Raw genomic sequence first — 21930 nt, forward strand, 5'->3', positions numbered from 1 at the left:
ATGATTTCTGAACAACCATTACGAGAATACATTTTATTTGAAAATATATTAAAATAAAAAACAATTATTTTCAAATGTAATAACACAAATAAATGCTGCTTTGGTGAGCATAATAGACTTCTAAAACTTCAAAAAGATTTGTAAAAATCTTACCAACTCCAAACTTTTGAATGGAAGCGTATAATATAGCCTAAATTTATTTAATATAAAAGCTTATATAATCTACACAAAATGTATGCTTAATTAATTGTTGTTTCCAAACAGGTTTCCCAACCATTTTTTTCAACAATTGTTAAACCTCAATCAATACAATAAATGAATCACAGAAGAACCACAGTGTTTACACTCTTCGAGACAAAAAACGTACAAAGTCCCTGCATTTTAAACTGAGATGGAAGAAATCGGATATCTTTTATAAGATATCAGATTTCTGAAATGAAAGTTGAAGGAGCAGTGAAAAGAGCTGATTGACACGGACTCACCACTCAGAGTCCACAGGTGTGATGTCAATGCGAGGGGGTGTAATGAAGGGCAGTGTAGTTGGTCTTGCCATGATCTCATCATCTGGACTGCGGGACCTTTCCATCTGCCGCCATGATAAAGGAGGCAACTGCAGGTTACCAGAGAAACGGCGCCGTCTCCGCCGCAGATCCACCCCGAGCGTACAACCCGAAGATGTGAAAGATTCACTTAGTCTGCAGTCTGGAGGCTCTTTACTGTCCTGGAGTGAAAAAAAGAGAGATAGGTAGGTAGGTAGTAAAAAAATGTAATGCCATGTCAGCAGATGAGGTTATTTTGATGACAAGAGCTGTACTGTACGTGTTCGGCCAGTTACATAAGAGTTGTATATATAAAATATAAGCAAATAAGAAAGAGAGAGAAATGAGTGGGTGAAAAGGAAAATTGCTTTCAGTGGACTAAAGATTTGAGTGAATGAGACAAATTAAGCCATTGTAACGTATTTCATACCACTAGAGGGCGCCAAAGCATTTCACTCAACATAAACTTCTCAACTCAGCTTCTATGTTTCTTGAAAATACATAAAATTGCATTTAACAGAAGACTGTTGTACAGACAAAAGCTCTAGATGTGGGAAAGTCTAAATAAAACAGAAAATAGCTGTAATTAATATTTTAAATATTTTGATTAGACATGTCAGATAAATCTTTACAGTCTATACTAGTGCTGTTACAAAATTTAAAACAAGCACCAAAACGTGATATCGTACAGTTGTGTTTTTTGTATGTGATATATTTTTAGATGAATATTAAAGTACTGGTTAGCAAAGTACTACCACCTAAAAATGAACATATTAGCATGATACTTCCATTGTACATTTTGTAAGGAAATGGAAAGACAAAAAACTCCCCCACAGAACTGAGATATGAGAAACACTGCATTGATTGATATATGCTGTAGTCGCTCTAATAAATTTTCCATTACCGCTGTGTTCCGGCGTACACGCTGTTCATTTGTGTGCACTGCAAAACCATGACAAGCACAGAGTTCTTTCAATTTAGTCAGCCTCATGAGGTGCCCACAAAAACAAAGATACACACAACAAAACCAGTAGTCAGATTCACCAACAAAATGACTCCCATGCACTGGTTCTAGTTCAGTTTGAATCAGTGTCATGAGTCTTTCTCTGGGGTTATGTGAATAGAATATTTTCTCTTCCTTTATCACACACACACACACACACACACACACGTAAACAGCAAACTTCTAAGACAACACACGCTCTCAAAAATAAAGTGATACTTTTCAATATGTATCTTTAAGACACTAATATGGATCATTTAAGGTTAAATAAGGTAAAAAGATGTACCTTTTAGCTCCTGTTCCTTACTGTACCACCCCAGTGACAGCTTTGTATTTTTTGAGTACTTTTTGATTATTTTTTATTTCTGCATGAGATTTCTTTCATTTGATATTTTATTGTATTTCATAAATATTAAAAGCATTTCATATTAACATCAAACATTCACACAATAAAATCTGATATAAAAAAAAAAAAAAAAAAGATTATATAAATAAATAAATAAATAAATAAATAAATATATATATATATATATATATATATATATATATATATATATATATATATAAATATTATGTGCCTGTTTGCTGGTAATATATATAGATAATCTTTCATAATTTTACTCATATAATCATTTTAATCATCATTTTAAATCATATAATTTGTTCTAGTTATTTGAAGCTCTAAAAAATATTGAACAGAAATTGCCATTTGTGGGTAAAAATTTAATAGCAACTGACTAAAAAAAGTAATTTAAATGTAATAAAAAGTTTAAATCATGAAAAATATTAATTAAATTTCTGAAACTTCTGGAAGTATAACATTTTCATTATTATTATTTATTTATTATTATTAATAATAATTATTATAATGCTTATTATTATTTGATTATTGATTAATTGATTATTATTATTATTTAATTATATATATATATATATATATATATATATATATATATATATATATATATATATATATATATATATATATATATATATATATATATATATATATATTACTTTCTGTAAATAAAAGAGTTGGAAAAGCAGCTCTCATTACAGCAGAGCTACCAGAAAACATCTTGTAGGGCCTTCAAATATCACATTTGACAACGAAGGGCCTTGTAGTCAAAAAAAGTTGAGAACTGCTGACAGAGAAAATGCTAACCAATAGGACTGTGTTGCCCAGGTGGTTCATTCAATCCTTTAAAACTGCAGTACTAAAATAAAATAAAATGCATTCATGTATTTATCTACATAAACTGTCTGTATGCATTTATCTACATACAGTGTCTGTAAGCATTTAAAAATGTATTTTCCTAATTTCAAATTTATTTATATACAACATCCAATATATAAGTTATACCTTTTGCATGTAAAACCATTCGCACTATGCTGTGTGCTGTGCTGTTCCAACACAGTGGTAGTCAGCATGATGGGAAGATATGTGGGCAGCTGAAGATGTTAGATAGCAGACCAACACTGACTGGAAAGCAAAAGATACTTGCCAGCAACTGATATCATCAGTACAGCTGAGAAAAGTAGAAGAGTGTTTCTGCATCATCTGTCAGGAACCACAAGAAAAAACAACTCTCAGAAGTGAACAGAGCTCCATGTTATGAAGAGGAACACTGTTGACAGGAGCTGCTAAAAAGCTCATCTAAACAGACAAAGCTGAAAAAGCTCTGGATGCTAAGACAAGAAAACACTTCTACACCCCTCTTTACTAGAACCAATTCAAGGAGAGCAATTCATCTAAAAACAGAGCAGGTGGTGGACAAATGATGCCCTTACCTAATAGAAAATGCATCACCACAGATCAGATCTCCATATCTCGCCAGATTGTAGAAATATCTGTATTAGTCTTCCACATAGATCTGATTTTTCCCCCTTCAAGCCTTTCCTTCAAAAATCTCTAAATGTAGTTCCTTCAACGGGGACTTTCATGTGCTTTTGTCCTTAAATGCAATGCTCGCTTTGAATTCTGGGAACAATCTGCTATCCTTCACATCACATCCTGGGTGGATGAATCATGCTGAGAGTCTCAGAGTTCATTTCAATATTTCAAAATACTCCGACAAGGACGCTGCAGATAACTTCAAACAATCTTCTACTCACATGTCCTGGCTAGAGTTGACTATAAAGACAAATGTTACAGAGGCCTGCAAGCATCAAACTGATTTCAAAAGCACCAAAGAAGTTCATCAGTTCCTTCAGCAGACCACTGGTCTATATGTAGCACCATGGTCCTGTGAGGTATGACATTTTAATGACAGTAAAACTCACTTGAACTTGAATTTAAAAGCAATATAAAAAAACAAATTGTTAAAGCCATGTACGATATTGTGTTGAAAGCCAGTCAGTCACTCTGATCCATTCTGATTCATTCATAAATCGCAATGATCCGAGCAATTAATTCAGTTGTGGTAGCAGTAATCAGATTACCATCTTACTGGAAGGGAAGATTTTCAGTTAACATGATTTCTATTTTGGCTTGTTTCTTCTCACACAAAGATATCATATGGCTTCAGAAGACTTGGAATATAGTACATTTTGACCACTTCTATGATACTTTATGACGCCTTTAGACCTAAAATCTTAGGTTTCCATTATTTACTCGTAGCTGTGTCCAAAACAGCAACAGATTTTCATTTTGGGGTGAAATATTACTGTGTCCTTTAAATACAGTGTTCAGATTCCCCTTCAGTCAAGGGCAAATATGAAGATATTTTGCAGATTTAGATGCCTCTATGAGCTCATGTTGTCTAGCAAAGGACATAATCTGTATTTGACAGATCCAAACATTAGCTCACGGTAAACTAATCATGTTGTGATTGGACAGCATCCTCCTAAGTTGATGCTATCCGGACCATTGGCTCAGCGCTGTCTGTGCAATTACAATGTTTTGTCCCCAAATGAACTCAGAGGGAGAGCACAGGAGCATGACGTAGCAATCAGCCAGACCAGGGATGACCAAGGTGACCTCCTGAGATTCCCTGTGTCTGGAACACTCTGCGGTCAGCTCGCAGCCATCGCCTGCAGTCACCCGAGACCACATTCTTTTTTAATTCATTAGACTAATGCAGCGGCTCTCCGAGCTATAAAACAACCTTTCCTCCTTCAAACTAAAATTACCCAAAGCACAGGCACTCAAACAAAATACCTTTGACCATATGGTGCTTGACTCTCTTTGACTTTGTTTGAAAGAAAAAAACTTGAGAGAAAAGTGTTTTATCAAACACAGAACATTTATGGACTAAACAGCTTATGATGTGATTGTCAAAATATCAACATTTCGGTAGTCCAGCAGTTCTTATTTCTAGTCCTGGTGAACCCATCACTCTGCACATTTTGTATGTCTCTTTTATCTGACACATTTAGTTCAGTTCATGGAGTTCAATAAAATTCTACAAAATGAACCGCCTCTATACTATAAAAAAAAAAATTTATATTCACAACAAACAACACAACAAAAAACTAATATTTTTGAACACTCTCCTATGTAATAAATAAAAATAACTAAAAACAACATTATTATTTATTAACCTCAAATAAAAAAATAAAAATTATTACTACTATTATTATTATTATTATTATTAAATGCAGCTTTATTATTATTAGTTTTACTATTACTTTTATTACTACTTTTATTGCTTTTATTTGTATTTAATACTAATATTAAATAATGGCGAATATTATTTATAATAATAATAATAATAGTTTTATTGCATTAATTTTAATACTGACAACTATTATTTATATTGTTGTTTAGTACTAAAACGTTTTATTTAAAGTTATAATAATAATAATAATAATAATAAATATAAAAATGATTAAATTTAGTTGTATTTTCAACAAAGTTGTTATTATTATTACTAGTGGTGTCAAACGATTAATCGTGATTAATCACATCCAAAATAAAAGTTATTGTTTACATTATGTATGTGTGCTGTGCATATTTATTATGAATACACAAATACACACACATACAGTATATATTTAGAAAATATTTACATGTATTTACATTCATATAATTTATATTATAAATAAATATATTTGAAAAATAAACAACCTATTTTTCTGAAATATATACATGCATGTGTGTGTATTTCTATATACATAATAAATATACACAGCACACATACATAATGTAAACAAAAACTTTTATTTTGGATGTGATTAATCACAATTAATCGTTTGACAGCACTATTATTATTATTATTATTTATAAAATGCAGTTTTCAAACGTATCCCATTAGGTAAATAGTAATACTTAATATTGAATAATGTTAATTAATGTTAACTATTATTAATATTGTTGTTCAATACTAGTAATATATGCATTGCTATTTGCTACTCATTACTATCACTCCTCGGGTACAAAAAAGAGAGTCAGTACTCAACTGCAATCATTACTTTTTTTTAATCAACTTTTGAAATTCCTAGCATAAATCTACATTAAAAATGATTCTATATACAAATCCCAAGTGTAAAGAAGACATACTTTCACAACTAATTACATGTAATCCTATAACAAATTCTGTATAATGAGGAAGTAGCTTAACTATGTTTAGTACCTTTCTGAATGACTATTAGTCCCATTATCCCAAAGCAGATAAAGAGATTCATTAAAGGTGACTGGAGAGACAGAAGAGACACATCACACATGGAGGTGAGTTCAGGGGTTCACCTCATAAACCAAGAGTTCAATAAATTGGACAGACCCAACGGAGACTCTGCAGGCAGAATTCTAAATAATGCCTGCAACAGAATAAGAATTGTATCCACTAATAACTGCCAGTCAAAATAGCCATTACATTCCATATGCACTTATAATAGTGACAAACAAACCTTCCATCACAAAGTTTTAAGCTTTCAAAGGCTTTGTCAAAGACATGGCTTAGCAATCCAAACTAAGTTGACAAAGCCAAAACATTTAAACACAAACCGCAAAATACCTCAAATATTGGACAGAAGCAACATCACAACACAGTGCATTGGAAAGCTATTTATCCCTAAACAAAGAGTGCAAACTGGCAGAATATTTGAGCAGAGTGACTAGAAAAAGTATCCAAAGATACATGCAGACAGGGACAGGCATGAAAGATGAAAGACTGTGTCCCCACTGCATACAAATGAAGTGGAAACAGAAGTGCACATTTTGACCTCATGTTTGAACTACACAGACCAGGGACACTTCATTTCACAGCCCACCCCAAAGACTTCTGAAAGCACACAAGGACAAACTCTCAGGCCTGCAAGGTGAAACTCTAGCAAGCTAAATGCTACTTGCAAGCTGTGAGAAGCCCTGACATCACAAAAGGACAGGAACCAGCAGGAAATAAATACCAACCATAAAATGGCATCAGGTATAAAATGTCTTGTTTGTTTAAAAGTCAAGCATTCACTGCTCTGTATAGCCAAATCATTTGTGAAAATAAGTTTGGAACACCACTCTGTCAATCAAATTCAAGCGCCAGAAGTAACTGTCATAAATAAATATTAATAATGAGTAATAGATGGAGACCCTTCTGCTGCAAAACAGAATTATGTGGAAAATACTGCCATACATAAATGCAAGCAATACTTTGCCAATATAAGCTTCTTTTTACCATTCCAATAAAACTACTTGGATCTTACTCTGATAGTGAGAGAGAAAACGAATCCTGCTGCTGCTTGACATTTATGTCACTGTTTCTGTGGCTTTATCAGATGAGCCCAACACATGACTGCACAAACACAACACATGTATTTTATGACATATCCTGCTGCTAACAAGAGAGTTTGTCAAACATCAATATGTGACAAGCAGGGAGCAAACGAAGAAGCAAGAGGCAAAGAAACGAGTGAGCATAGAGGAAGGCTCAGAAGATCAAGAGTACTGCACTCAAGCTGGATCTGCGCCCATCCATCTCATGGCTGAGCAGGAAACCAGGAATATAACACCACACAATACACAAAGGCAGTTCTTTTTGGCAGCAACCTAACTGAACCTCATAAGTGACTCATTTGGATCGCTCTACATAGGCAGCAATCCTTGAACAACACAAATAGCATGCCACATGGGAGTGATAGTCTAATAAGCATAAAATACAAAGCACACACAAATACTGGGTAAAATAACTAACTATAGACTGAACTATAGATGATGTATACTGCTTCAGAATATTAGTGAGTCCCACCAGGATTTCATGATTTTTTTGTGATTTTTGCCATTAACATTTTTATATTTTGTGCTGGAAATCAGAAACATTTTTTTCAGAAACAGTAAATTTTATGAAGCTACAAGAATATTTTTGTGCGCAAAGAAAACAAATTTCTTCTCTTTCATGTCAGACTTTGACATGGTACTCTTGTGAACACGTGTCTATTGACACGGAAGAGAAGCGAAGTTATTTTTGCTTTGCACACAAAAAGTATTCTCGTAGCTTCATAAGATTACAGTTGAACCAAAGCATACACCAAACTGACCAGGTCATGTGATTTTGTGAGGCTTACATCATATTTCAAAACGTAAACTAATCTCGGTTCAGTTTAATCTTTTAGGTTATTAAATGTTGAGTATACCTTTCTTTACATTCCTTTAAGTTTAAGTTCTTTAAAATCTTTAATGATATTTCATGATATATTAGATCACACTTTGATGATGCAGTTATCCATATGAATCCTAACCCTAACCCATCCCTAATGCATTTACAGTACAATGCTTTAAAACAATCACTGTTGAGACTCAGTTTAATTAATTAGCAATTCCTATCACTACAATTATAAATGAGTATATACCAATGCTGCCTTAGAATTTGGAAAACTGGGTATTTTAGGTGGCAGCATAATTATAATACTTACATATTAGATCAGTATTTACATCCACAATGCAACCCAAACAAGAAAATCACTAGGTTTCGGATCAAAGCATATGTTTACACACTCCAAATACTCCAAAACCAGAATTCTCTGCAATATAAATTCAAAAATATTGAGTCTGATAGTGCTCTGCGGTTTATATTCAATATTTTATGTTAACAGTCAATTTGTATGGGCCTTGTGGTTACACAATCAATTGCGTTTCATGTCTTAATCATGTCAGCCATTGGCAACAGCCTCTATAAATTTTTAAACAGCTCTATGAGCTCAATGTAATGGGTCCAAGGCCACAGACCAGACTTCAGCACATTTAAAGAACAATCTCATCATAGAAAGTAGACTGACGAATGTTCAGTTGGAGAGTTAAATCAGAGTGCTGATAAAGGATCAGCTTTACACTTACCATGTGCTGATAGAAAAAGTATGTGCTGTATCTACTGGGATGGATTAAAGGGACTTGCACAAGGAATTTTAAAATAGACAAAGGAGCACAGAAAGCAAGGAAAATGTAAAAAAGTTGATAAACGTTCAGTTTTATGCAAATGAGAGGTGGGAAATAACCACTGGCCAACAGCTAATAGTTGTGATGTAAAGGAGTTACATCAATCAAAAATGTTTCAAAATCTGAGTTTCTGATGGATTCAGGCCTTACATCACATTGTTACATATTACTTGTATTTGCACATTTTTACTCTAGCTAGGTTAGTAGTAATTAATAAAACAAAATTAAAAAAAACATTAACTTATCAAATTTTCATTTTGAACTTCCCTTTTAATTTCTGCTACAAATCAACAACAACAAAAAGTGACAATGAAGTGCACAATGTCTTTAATGTGTGATGACAGTACACATTTGAAAAATGTCATAATTTCCTTGAAAAGTGTCTTACTAAAATCTTTAATGTTCATGTCAAAAAGAGACCTTTGGTGTACCTCCTTAGATAATCCTCAAACACTGCTTCCAAATGTCATCAGGCATTGATATTCACCAGCTAGTGTGTACTCCTTTGTAAGATGTATATGTTTGTTAGCTAATAGTAATAGTTAGTAATAATAAGGGCCATATAGTTCTAATATTGTAATATAGTAAATAGTTGTTTCTATGTGATTAAAAATTATGGTTATTGAACATTTACATTTGGTTAATCTTGAATATTTGGTTATATCCTTTGTAATAAGGATAGTGTTTTGCAAGGTCAAGGTCAAAAGACCACAAAGACAAAAGCTGTTAAAAACACTACAAGACACATACAGGAAATCAGGCAGCGTGCAAACCAAGAGGAAGTCAGAGATACTAAAGAGATCTGCACATTCAAAAAAGAGTGTTGAACAAGTGAGGGGAAGAGTAAGAGAAATTAAGGAAATGCAGTATATCTTCACTGTTTATCTTTACAGACACACATCTTCCTACAGTCTGATTGTCAGGGAACACTTTGTATGGTTTGATCACTGACTCAGCTCTTATCTAGGGACAATTTCTCTGCACCTCTCCAAAACCCTCAAAAATCCATTTTAACCAACAACAATCACATCTCACGTAATCAAACTTGTCTTTACATATGCTTGCAACAACCATTATAAAGCCATTTTAGGCAATAACAATCATATTTTAAGAGATGGAGTTCCTGGATTGACTAGCTGATTCAGTGACTTACCTATAATGACAGTCACATGCCTTGCTCCTGAATTAATATTCAGAATGAGCTGTTTCAATGATTGACTCATTAGGTTTGTCCCAATTTGCGTAGTTAGGCAATATTCTGTGCCTTTTTGTAGTACAGATATTAAGAGTTGTATAGTTTTTAAATCTACTCATAAAGACAGTTACTTGTTGCCACCTAGGGGTGTAACAATGTAACCTTAAAAAAGGGTAACTGAAAAATCCCCAACATCTATGCACAGACTGACAGTTTTCTAAAACACGCAAACACAGACAAGCAGAGCGATACAAGTCACACAAGTGGACTAAATATCAGCCTTCCTGGTGCAGTGCATGCCAATCACACAGTATGTCCGGGGCTTAATTTGTCCCAGAACAAGCCAGATCTGGAACCCCCGAAATCCAATCCGGCACCTCATTTTAGCGGATCCTCCTCCTCATGCACCAATGACAGACATTTGTGCTTACCTATAGCGTGCATATATTTCATGAAAAATCTTCTATTATGAGCGCGCTTGCCACACATCTACATTTTAAATAACAAACTTCAGCGCGCAAAAGACGTGACATGTGATCGGCTGCTCACATGAGGCTGCTCACACAAGACCAAATGCACGGATCCATACTGTAACACATGCTTTTCTTTCTCAACTGTTTACATTTAGGAACCTACTGTGCTAAAGAGGATACTCGCCAGGACGGCCATTTTCTTTATCCCGCTTTGTTCAGGGACCTCGCAATTTACAAATTAAGCACTGAGTATGTCAGAATACAGAATTATAAATCAGCCCCCTTTAGTACAGGTGTGTCTCAATAAATTAGAATGTCGTGGAAAAGTTAATTTATTTCAGTAATTTAACTCAAATTGTGAAAATCGTGTATTAAATAAATTCAGTGCACACAGACTGAAGTAGTTTTAGTCTTTGGTTCTTTTAATTGTGATGATTTTGGCTCACATTTAACAAAAACCCACCAACTCAACAAATTAGAATATGGTGACATGCCAATCAGCTAATCAACTCAAAACACCTGCAAAGGTTTCCTGAGCCTTCAAAATGGTCTCTTAGTTTGGTTCACTATCATCAATCATGGGGAAGACAGCTGATCTGACAGTTGTCCAGAAGACAATCTGAGACACCCTTCACAAGGAGGGTAAGCCACAAACATTCATTGCCAAAGAAGCTGGCTGTTCACAGAGTGCTGTATCCAAGCATGTTAACAGAAAGTTGAGCCGAAGGAAATAGTGTGGAAGAAAAAGATGCACAACCAACCGAGAGAACCAAAATCCATTCAAGAATTTGAGTGAACTTCACAAGGAATGGACTGAGGCTGGGGTCAAGGCATCAAGAGCCACCACACACAGACGTGTCAAGGAATTTGCTGCTACAGTTGTCGTATTCCTCTTGTTAAGCCACTCCTGAACCACAGACAACGTCAGAGGCGTCTTACCTGGGCTAAGGAGAAGAAGAACGTCCAAAGGTCCAAAGTCCTCTTTTCAGATGAGAGCAAGTTTTGTATTTCATTTGGAAACCAAGGTTCTGGAGTCTGGAGGAAGTGTGGAGAAGCTCATAGCCCAAGTTGCTTGAAGTCCAGTATTAAGTTTCCACAGCCTGTGATGATTTGGGGTGCAATGTCATCTGCTGGTGTTGGTCCATTGTGTTTTTTGAAAACCAAAGTCACTGCACCCGTTTACCAAGAAATTTTGTAGAATTGCATGCTTCCTTCTGCTAACCAGCTTTTTGAAGATGCTGATTTCATTTTCCAGCAGGATTTGGCACCTGCCCACACTGCCAAAAGCACCAAAAGTTGGTTAAATGACCATGGTGTTGGTGGGCTTGACTGCCCAGCAAACTCACCAGACCTGAACCCCATAGAGAATCTATGAGGTATTGTCAAGAGGAAAATGAGAAACAAGAGACCAAACAATGCAGATGAGCTGAAGGCCACTGTCAAAGAAACCTGGGCTTCCAAACAACCTCAGCAGTGCCACAAACTGATCACGTCCATGCCACGCCGAATTGAGGCAGTAATTAAAGCAAAAGGAGCCCCTACCAAGTATTGAGTACATGTACAGTAAATGAACATACTTTCCAGAAGGCCAACAATTCACTAAAAATGTAATCTAACTTGTTGAGATGAATTGGTGGGTTTTTGTTAAATGTGAGCCAAAATCATCACAATTAAAAGAACCAAAGACTTAATCTACTTCAGTCTGTGTGCATTGAATTTATTTAATACATGAGTTTCACAATTGGAGTTGAATTACTGAAATAAATGAACTTTTCCACGACATTCTAATTTATTGAGATGCACCTGTATATCCACAGGTGTCCCTCAAGGATCTATTCTGGGTTCAATGCTTTTTACATTGTATATCAATGATCTTCCATCTGTTTGTCCCAATACTAACACCCAAATGTATGTGGACAACACTTATTTTTATTTTTGGAAATACATGATTCTGTATCACTAGCACTCACCTCATTAGGTGACACAGTCAGAACGCTCCGGCTTTTCCTCATCTTCTGTGAAGTTTTTGTTTCCCTGTCTTGCACAGGCCTGCTCCACTGATACTCCTGCACAAAACATCAACACAAACCCACACAATCAACTCTCGCAGCAAAGACAGAAAGAACAGAAGAAAGAAAAGACATCTGACCTTGCTTGCTCGTGAGAGATATGCCTCAGGGTAATGTTAAGATGGAGAGTCTTTTGCTATTCTTCAGTGAGATGGATAAAGAGAGCAGCACAGTTTGTCTGCAGTCTGACAGTGACAAGCATCTCTTAAACCCTCATAGCCACCTCTTTATCAGCTTCTGCGTTCAATATGTTTTTCCAGCCTGTCTAAACTGACTTGCAAAAGTGATGTTAAGAAGATATCCCTGTACAGAGAATGTTATATAAGAATTTTTACGTCCCTTGTGTATGATTCACTTCTGTAAAATTCAAACAGCAGGGATTTACACTCCAAAACCAAATGGGTCAATATTATTTATTTAAAAAGCACTACATAAGGGTGAAGTGTGTCATTTCTGGGTTCACTAACAGTGCCAAACGAAACTGCAAAAATACCATTGTTAAGCCACACCTTATAATTGTTAGTGACCAATCCTACCTAAGCAACTGTTGCCATGCACCATTTTGCACTTGTCTAATGCAAGTCTTTAAATGATGTGAATGCTTGAAAATTTTAAACACAGTTCTAAGGAAATTAACCAGAAATACTGTAAATCATTGTTGCTGGGTCATTTATTACTGCTAAAATGAAAATAATAAGAAAAATGTTTTTTTTACACTTATGCTATTGTAATGTAATTGTAGTGAAAAAAATGTTACCCTTATTTTTATTGTCTTAAGTTAGATGCATGTTTTGTTGTGTTTCTTTAAAAAATATATATATATTCCAATACCACATATTAATAATTTTCAATAAATGTATGAATTATTCTATTTACATAAGTCTATAGTTGAGATGTTCTGGGTGGGTCATTCTGTAAACAGTGCAAGAGAAGGGTCATTTAGAGGATCCTGCTGTTCTATGATCGTGTACAGAATGAGAATAATTATACAGATGGGTTGGTTTTATAGCTGAGCAAATATGTGACTCTGAATGAATGAAATATTGTAAACCAGTTTGAATGTGATTTTCAAAAAGCAATATTAACCAGCAGGAAAATAATACATTAACAGTGTGCTGTTGCTGTAAATTGGAGCTGCTCAACTGTAAAGACACCAAATGCTTTTGAAAATTCAATTTAAGGAACATTCTATGGAAGAAGAAAAAAAGCAAGAACACTGTCTGAATGAAGCATATCTACAGGTCAGAATGCAACAGATTTAGAAAAGGAAATACATGTTTTTTTCTGCACAATCTCTACAGTAGTTTACAGTCAGCTCAACTCAGGCCTGTCATCATGTGCCAGTCTCATTCATCTCTCTTTTCCACTGTCTTCTTGACAATCTTTTTTTATTCTATTGGCGAAATAAAAAAAACAACAAGAACAGCAATAACAATAATAATAATTCAAAAGTAGTGTTGTAAGGAGTGTTTTATTTCCCCCTAAGTAAACATTAATGAGTTTGGCTGAACATCTTGTTTTTTATTTAGTCGTCTTGATGTTTGAGGTTCTCTCTTTAGTATCTCTTTAAGGTTGTGTTCTCTTGTCAATCATTCAGCCACTTCTGTGCCTATCTCAATCCATGGACAGTCCAGGCCATGGGGAACTGGGAATTTGGCAGCAGTCTCTCAACAGCTGAAAGCCTGAAACATGTGACTCCATAACCACTTTCTATTGATTTGACCTCTTCCTTCTTACCCTGTCTGTTCAGTGTGCTCTCAGCATCCTGGCCATACTGACATTAACCAGAGAAGGAGTTTGATGGCCTGTCAAGTCTAATGGTATGTAAGAGCTTGCTTTAAATATTGCCACTGTCACTGAATTCATGCAGCGTGTAAAGGTGTCTAGCGGCATGTGTGTATTTTATGAGTCACTCATCCTTAGACACTTACAAGGGGGAATTCCAATTTTTTTGACCAGTGAGCCACAAAAAACATTGTTTGAAAATGTAATTATTTCCGGTGGCTTTCAATGTGGAAATGTTAATTTTCAACAACCAATCACTTGATATCAACATTTCATTGTGTTTCTGAAATCTGTGAATGTCTTGCAATTTGATTTGTTCAATATCAATGCAAAAAAAAAAAATACTTCACACAACTACGGAAACACATATTGAGTACAAAATAATACCGGTAACTGAGAGATATAAAATAATATAGAAATATATAGATATAAAACTGCAATTGTGACACATGAAGTCACATTTTTATGACACATAAAAGCCATGAAACTACAGATGGTGAAGACTGATTGGTTCTAACTCAGTCTGACATAATGACATCATTAATCACATGCCACAGCTGATTGGTTTCTTTTCATATCAGCAGCCAATGAGCTTGCTGCTTAACATTCAAATATTTGGCTAGTGCTTGCTGTAGAAGTTGCAGCTCTCTTCAGAAACCCTCCACCTTCCCCAGCTCCACCTGTAGATCAGTAACAAGGTAATTTCATGTATGCTATATATTGGGGTTATTTCATAAATGCGCAAAAGCAATATTTCTTACATTCTCACAGCAGCATGTTTTGGATGTATTGTCTGTGGCAAGTCTCGGTACTTGCTCTGCCGCAGCAGCCACAGCATAGCAGATCAATATTGTCATATACTTTACCACGAGAGTTGTTGTGACAGAAATTACATTGTGAGATTTAAAATTACAACGTGAGTTTTAAAATTGCAGTTATAAGAAATGAAGTCACAATTATGAGTTACAAAATCACATTTAAGGGAAATATTGCAAAATTACATTGTGAGATATAATGTTGTATGATAAATTGGTGTATACAGGATATTATTTCTTGCTTAGATTTGTCTGGCTGAATGAGAGCCAAGAAGTTAAAGCTTAAAGGTAAAGCTGTAAAGAAAATTCATCACCCTTTGAGCTTAGAGGTTCAAAGAGGTCTGCACTTTCAACTAGACTATTATCAGAAACTCTTGAAATTAAAGGCCCAGGAGTCTGACTAACCTCGCATATCCATTTAAAGAATGGATGCACATGCACTGCAGCATCAGGAAATACATAAGCTTAACAGATACTCCACGGTCTGAGGGCCCAATTACCTATTTACCTATTCACCTCTCACCATTCAAAGAGTAAATGAATGATAAATGTGTTCTAATATAACACTGTAGCTGCTGCAATCTGCACAATCACCAGCCCACAAAAGAAATGGTGAGTCACTGCCAGCTAAATTACCATTCCCATTAAATCAATATACACCCCCCTACTAATTACAAAGTCTTGAACAGATGCAGAACAAATATGTTAGCATCTGTAGATCTCAAATCCTGTTTTTCTTAATGTTCTCACATACGTAGACCTTGAGCTCAATTTCACACTTACTGTTACTGTCACACACTGTTATCTGGTTTATTATACAAATATTTGCATTTTGCATGGATTCTGATTGTATTGTCTTTGTATTCATATTCAATTAAGCAATAAACTAGTTAATATTATCAATAATAGTATGTGGCTGTATATATTTCTTCATTTTTCAAACATCTGAGGGAGTTTTTTGTTATTCTGCTTTAGAATAACAAGTATTGTAAAAAGCACTTCACAAATAAATTGAATGGATTTCAAAATAAGATTTGGCTTTTCTTCAACACAAAGGTCAAGTTTGTTGTTTCGCGCTTCGCTTGCTTTCCTCACTTTCCAACAACAATATTGAGCTTTAAAACAGCCTTACATGCACTGACGAGTCTATTCTCATTAGACAATCACATGAAAGGGTTATAATATCTGATGCATCCTTTGAGCAACAGCACAATCTGGTCCCACTGCTGTCGTTTTGCCATTCTTCTGTGAAAGGCTCTGACATCCTGAAAATAATTACTGTGACTAAAGCTCTTCTTTTGCCAGATGTTTTGACATATGACAGGCAGCATGTATAATGCCCCTTCAAACAAACGTACATACTCTGAGACAGAATTTTTCAGTGGTTAAACACAATTAGTTACAGTCCATTTGAACAAAACTGTTTCTATGAGACAAAGTATTGATTTTCACCATTATTATCCATATATAAACAATATAAAATCTTTTGAAGAAAAATAATATTTTTGCATTCTGCTAAAATAATTTCTGATAACACTTTATTTAAAACTTTAATGTGTAATGTATTATAAAAGTAGTTTTAATGCATTAATTATGCCTTTTAATGCATACTACAATCTCATGAATAATTGTAACCACAGTAAATACATTATAACACTTATCAATTCATTGTTACACTATGCATTTTAAATGTGGTTATAATTAATTAGGATATAATGTATTACAACGCACATTATAAATAATTATAAAGCATTTTAATAGCCCTTTATAGTGGATTATACACAAAGGCTTTAAGTGTTAAAGAATTTCTTTCTATTCTATCATTTATATAAAAAAAATCAGAAAGTGCATTGCCAATATTTGATTCAATGAAAAAGTACAGAGTTTTTTGTATGTACTGTACTAAAATGTCAATACAGGTTTTATTATTTTCTATTATTTGTCTGTTTTAGATTTTTTAAAAAGTAAATAAAAATTGATAAACTGCACTGCTCTTTCTCTCTCTTTTGAACAATAGAGTGCAGTTATCCACACACACCACTTTTTAAATATTCATTCGTGGAAGTTTAAAGCAGGTATTATTATTTTAAATATGTTTAAGCAAAACTCCTTATATAAATATATAAATATTTTCAGTAATCTAGACTTTCCTTCAATGTTCCAAAAATATTGATCTAGGAAGTAAGTTTGACATTTATACCATGTTCCATTTGTAGTTTTGTTGAGTTACAACAATCAAATTAAAACCATAAAATGCCAGCAGGATGTTCTTTGCATGAAACATTTGTTTAAGGGACACTGCCAATCTGTAGCTGTTTCTAAACTGCGGTTTTGTGAGTCACCAACAGTTGGCCAATCATTGTGTGAAAGTTCATTGAGGAAACCTAAATATAGGTTACTTCCCAGACCAGATGAGGGTTAAAGCATTTGGACTGTACTTCCTTGTTGCTTTGTGTATTTTTAACATAGGGAACATTCCCATGGGAATGCTTAGTCAGAGTCACACTCACCCATTTGGATATCAAACTAAACAGATAATGATTACGGTTGGATAATGGGTCTTTAGTGTTTAATCTGCCCTAATGATCAAGACTCAATGAAAATGACTTCATGGTCACTGGGCTGCTCTCCCCTCCAGTGAGGCAATTTAGGTTTCCTTAATAACCTGTGTCTGTAGCAGGGGATTTCTTCTCTCCTTCTCCAGTATAGCAATAATCCAGAGTGTAAGAGGGCTTGCGTGCATCAGGGAATACCAGCGTTTCTATTGAGCTTCAAAACTAAGAGTGAACCCAGATATATATATTAAGAGTCAATATATATATATATATATATATATATATATATATTAAAAGTGACTTTTTGAGGTAAATAAGTCGATATATATATTAAGAGTCAGCCATTAGTTCCCATATTAAAAGTGACTTTTTGAGGTAAATAAGTCCAAATTTGCTTACAACAAGTGGACACAGCAACACTAGTTAATTTGAAACACCTCTGCTCAATTATTATCATGACAGGTGGCAAAAAGAGCAGAATACCTCCAGAGAGAAGCAAACAGGTGGTGAAAGGACATCTTTACCCTACAAGCAATAATGTTCCTCCATTAACAGTTTGCAAAGCTAGTACAAGATACACACAGAAAACTTTAACAGGGCCAGAGGCATCAAACAAGTTTGGTAAAGTATTATTAAGTTGATTAGACATTAGTGCTAAGAAGAAGATACAGTAAGTGGCAATAAACCCCACCTTGTGAATATTAGATATTTGCTTCACACTTTGCTCATTTTTTGTATGAGCAAGTCCTGCAACAGATGGTATGACCCACACAGAGCCCTGATCTCAACCTCATCAAGTCAGTTTGGAATTACATGAAGAGACTTAAGCAAGTGAGAAAAATTCCAGCCAAAATTCATAGATGCAACTTTAGCAGTGGTCTCAAACTCAATTCCTGGAGGGCCACAGTTCTGCAGAGTTTAGCTCCAACCAGCTCCAAATCACACCTGCTTGGAAGCTTCTAGTAATCGTGAAGACTTTGATTAGCTGGGTCAGGTGTGTTTGATTAGGGTTGGAACTAAACTGTGCAAAGCTGTGGCCCTCCAGGAATTGAGTTTGAGACCAATGAACTATAGCAACATGTACAGGCTTCTTAGAACAAACAACCTGCAAAATTCCATAAAAGCGCAGATGGGAGGGGAAAATTCTGCAGGGGATTTACTAACAAAGTACACAGAGGCAACCAGATCATTTCCATAATGATCAGCACAATCTACCAAGAGCAGTGCAAATTACCGCTTGCTTTAAGACATGCTTTTTTGGGCGTTAAATAATGACGCAAATACCAGTAATTTGACGAGCGCAAATGTAAACAAATCGCGTTGCGTGATTCATTTTAATACTCTCCTCCCATAAATTTCGTATTCAAAACAGAAACTCCTACAAATGCATATTCACAAAAATAAGTCACAAAAATAAAAATACACTCCAAAATAAAGCAAGCCATTAGAAAAAATCTCCCAAAAAATCAAACAAAAAAAAAAAAATAAAATTAAATTAAAAAAAAAAGAAAAATAACAAAAGCACATAAAAATTATTAAAAATGAAAACTGAAAATAAAAACTGAATATCAAATGAAAATATAAAAATAATAACTCTTTCAAAAATATGAATACAGAACTATTATAGCTTATAAATAATACAAAAAAACATTATTTGGGCCATTTTTTTTAAACATCTTCATTTGCAGCAAAAACCAATTGCACAGTACTGTGCTTCTTTTCTACTTATGGCTGAATTCTAAATGAGAATACAAAATGAGAATGTTTCTTTGAAAAACTACATCACACAGCTCAAACCTGACATTATCTGCTGAAAGTGAAAATAACTTACTATTTTATCAAGTTGTTTACAATGCCATCACATTCCTCTAAGCAATATAAGTCCCTTAAATTCCCGATTAGAAAGGCACTTTCAGTCAAAGGTGGCACTTTCAGTCAAAGGTGCTACTTTGCTTTACAGCTTGCTTAGATTTTAAAGTGCGGTTGATGGTCAGCCATTTAACCGAGCCCAGATAACATCCCTCAAAGGAAGCCTTACATCAGAAACTCCAGTCTGCAAATTATGCATGTGGCAAATGCGTTTACATCACAGTGTGAGTGGTGTGCCAACACCAAATCAAAGAACAAGGAAAAAGCAACAGCAAGGAACAGATGCTGCACTGTTGTATGAGCAGGGCCAGTGCTAGCTATAGGCAGAGCAGGCGATTGCATAGGGCCTCGGGCTTTGAGGAGGGGCCTCCACAACCGAAGCATCCCCTATGCTAGTCCACCAGTCAAGACAGGCAGCAAATTCTAGCCTCATTGTTCACTGGATATAGTTGAATTGTCACTCATCTGCAATTAAACCAATTAATGTTTCAGTTTCAAAGTGGGTCCTGCCTTCTGAAGGTTTGCATAACGAACTCATTCATCAGGTGCTGCAAACTGTGCGATGCAAACGGCTAAAAAGGAATGCAAAGAAGTACAGCTACTAATGCAGGTGTGTGAATTGTCAACATCTATTTTACAGTGATTGCAATGTATTCTAAATATAAACTTGTTCTGTCAATCAGCGTCATTTCCGAAAAGATCATTCACCGCTTTATTAAGAGTTTAAAAAAGTGTGAGCTCTGTTCGCCCAGAAGCGACGCTTTGAATTTGCACGTACAGTGAATGACATTGCGTCGGGAGCTGACTATCAAAATAATTACAAAAGTAAAAGCAGGTAAGTTTGTATTCAAAGTTAAAAAGCAAACACGCTATAACATTAATGTTTCAAATAAAGGATCTCAATACTACATTACTGCTCTAACAACACTAATATAATACACAACTACTCTTACATAACACTTAAAAATTCTGTTTCAACTAACACTAAAAAAACTTTTTTTATGCTTATTAAAATTAACAATCCAATACATTTATATGTGTGTGTGTGTCTTATATTTAAGGTAACAATGCAATACATAATATCATATTATTGATATTAATAATATGACAATATCTGTAGTCAGTATTGATTAAATTGGATGGGGAAAATCCTGTCCATACCTCAGCTAGGAAAAAAAAAAAAATGATAAAAGCACTTATGTTCATTTACTGAACTGGTATTCTGGAACTGTGAATAAATTGAATAAAACAGCAAAATAATCAAACCAAAAAGAAATTACCTTAGATAAAGTTTGATTAATATGTACAGTACCAGTCAAAAGTTTGGACCCATTACTATTTTTAATGTTTTTGAGAAACATTTCTTATGCTTTTTATTGGGGGTGGGGGGCCTCCAACATGAATTTTTGCCTAGGGCCTCCTAATGTCTAGAATCGGCCCTGTATATGAGCAAAACTTATCATTAAAAAAGTAAAGACTTTTTATAAATAAGTGACAAGGATTAGAAAGGCAGAACTTTTTTGTCACTTAACAGTCTGCAAACTCAATACCTGAACACAGGAGGAGGTGCAGACATCAATTACAGAGCACCAGTAACAACAGTGAAACAGCACAGGAGCTTGTTAAACACACAAACAAGGGCTCCAGGACTCAGGAGGAAATAAGTTTGTGAAAGCAGTTCCAGAGCGTATCTAAAGCTTATCAAATTTTTAAGGTGTCATCATCAGATCTGTTAAAAAGTTAATAAGAGACTTATTGCACCCAGTGGGTCTAGTGATGGTAGATCTGTGTCTTTTAAAGTCTTCCCTATGGAGCACAAACAAGTTCCTGGACGTCAGAACAACACAGGAATCAATGTATATGAAGGTACCATGGAAAATTTCCTGTTTGTTGAATGTAATGTGTTGCATGCAATGAATTCCCAGCTGACATAATCTCGCCTCTAGACACCAGTCACACTGGCATTCTGTTCTCAGATGGGACATGGGTGAATACAAGCACCCCTTCTGCTGCTTCTCCAAACTGGAGTTCTGAGTACATCTCTCTGGGGAACCAGTACCAAGAATTATTTAACCGCTTCAGGCAATGTAGTTTGTGATTAGTTAAACACGCTATCTTGCTATTCAAAACTATTTTTTTGTTTAAGAACTATTAATTCTGAGCTTTTTCCCACAGTTTTGGCTGGTAACCCTGATAGTGTTTGCCTCTAACAGATGCCAAAAACTATACCATTTGGAGCCAAAAAGCTTTTTTTTTTTTGCAAG

The 21930-nt window shown here is 34.8% G+C and overlaps 1 protein-coding gene across 2 annotated transcripts in view; it reads right to left on the minus strand.

Moving 5' to 3' along the window:
- Positions 1 to 21930, minus strand: part of LOC109063240 (cAMP-specific 3',5'-cyclic phosphodiesterase 4B-like) — a 164814-nt gene that overhangs the window by 99791 nt on the left and 43093 nt on the right. For both annotated transcript variants that reach the window (XM_042725961.1, XM_042725962.1), the window contains exons 2-3: positions 12544 to 12639; positions 483 to 721 (exon numbers count right to left, since the gene is read on the minus strand). In XM_042725961.1, coding sequence (XP_042581895.1) covers positions 483 to 721; positions 12544 to 12639 — 335 coding nt within the window. The remainder of the gene's footprint in view (positions 1 to 482; positions 722 to 12543; positions 12640 to 21930) is intronic.

Source organism: Cyprinus carpio, chromosome B6, assembly GCF_018340385.1.
Source record: "Cyprinus carpio isolate SPL01 chromosome B6, ASM1834038v1, whole genome shotgun sequence".
NCBI lineage: Eukaryota > Metazoa > Chordata > Actinopteri > Cypriniformes > Cyprinidae > Cyprinus > Cyprinus carpio.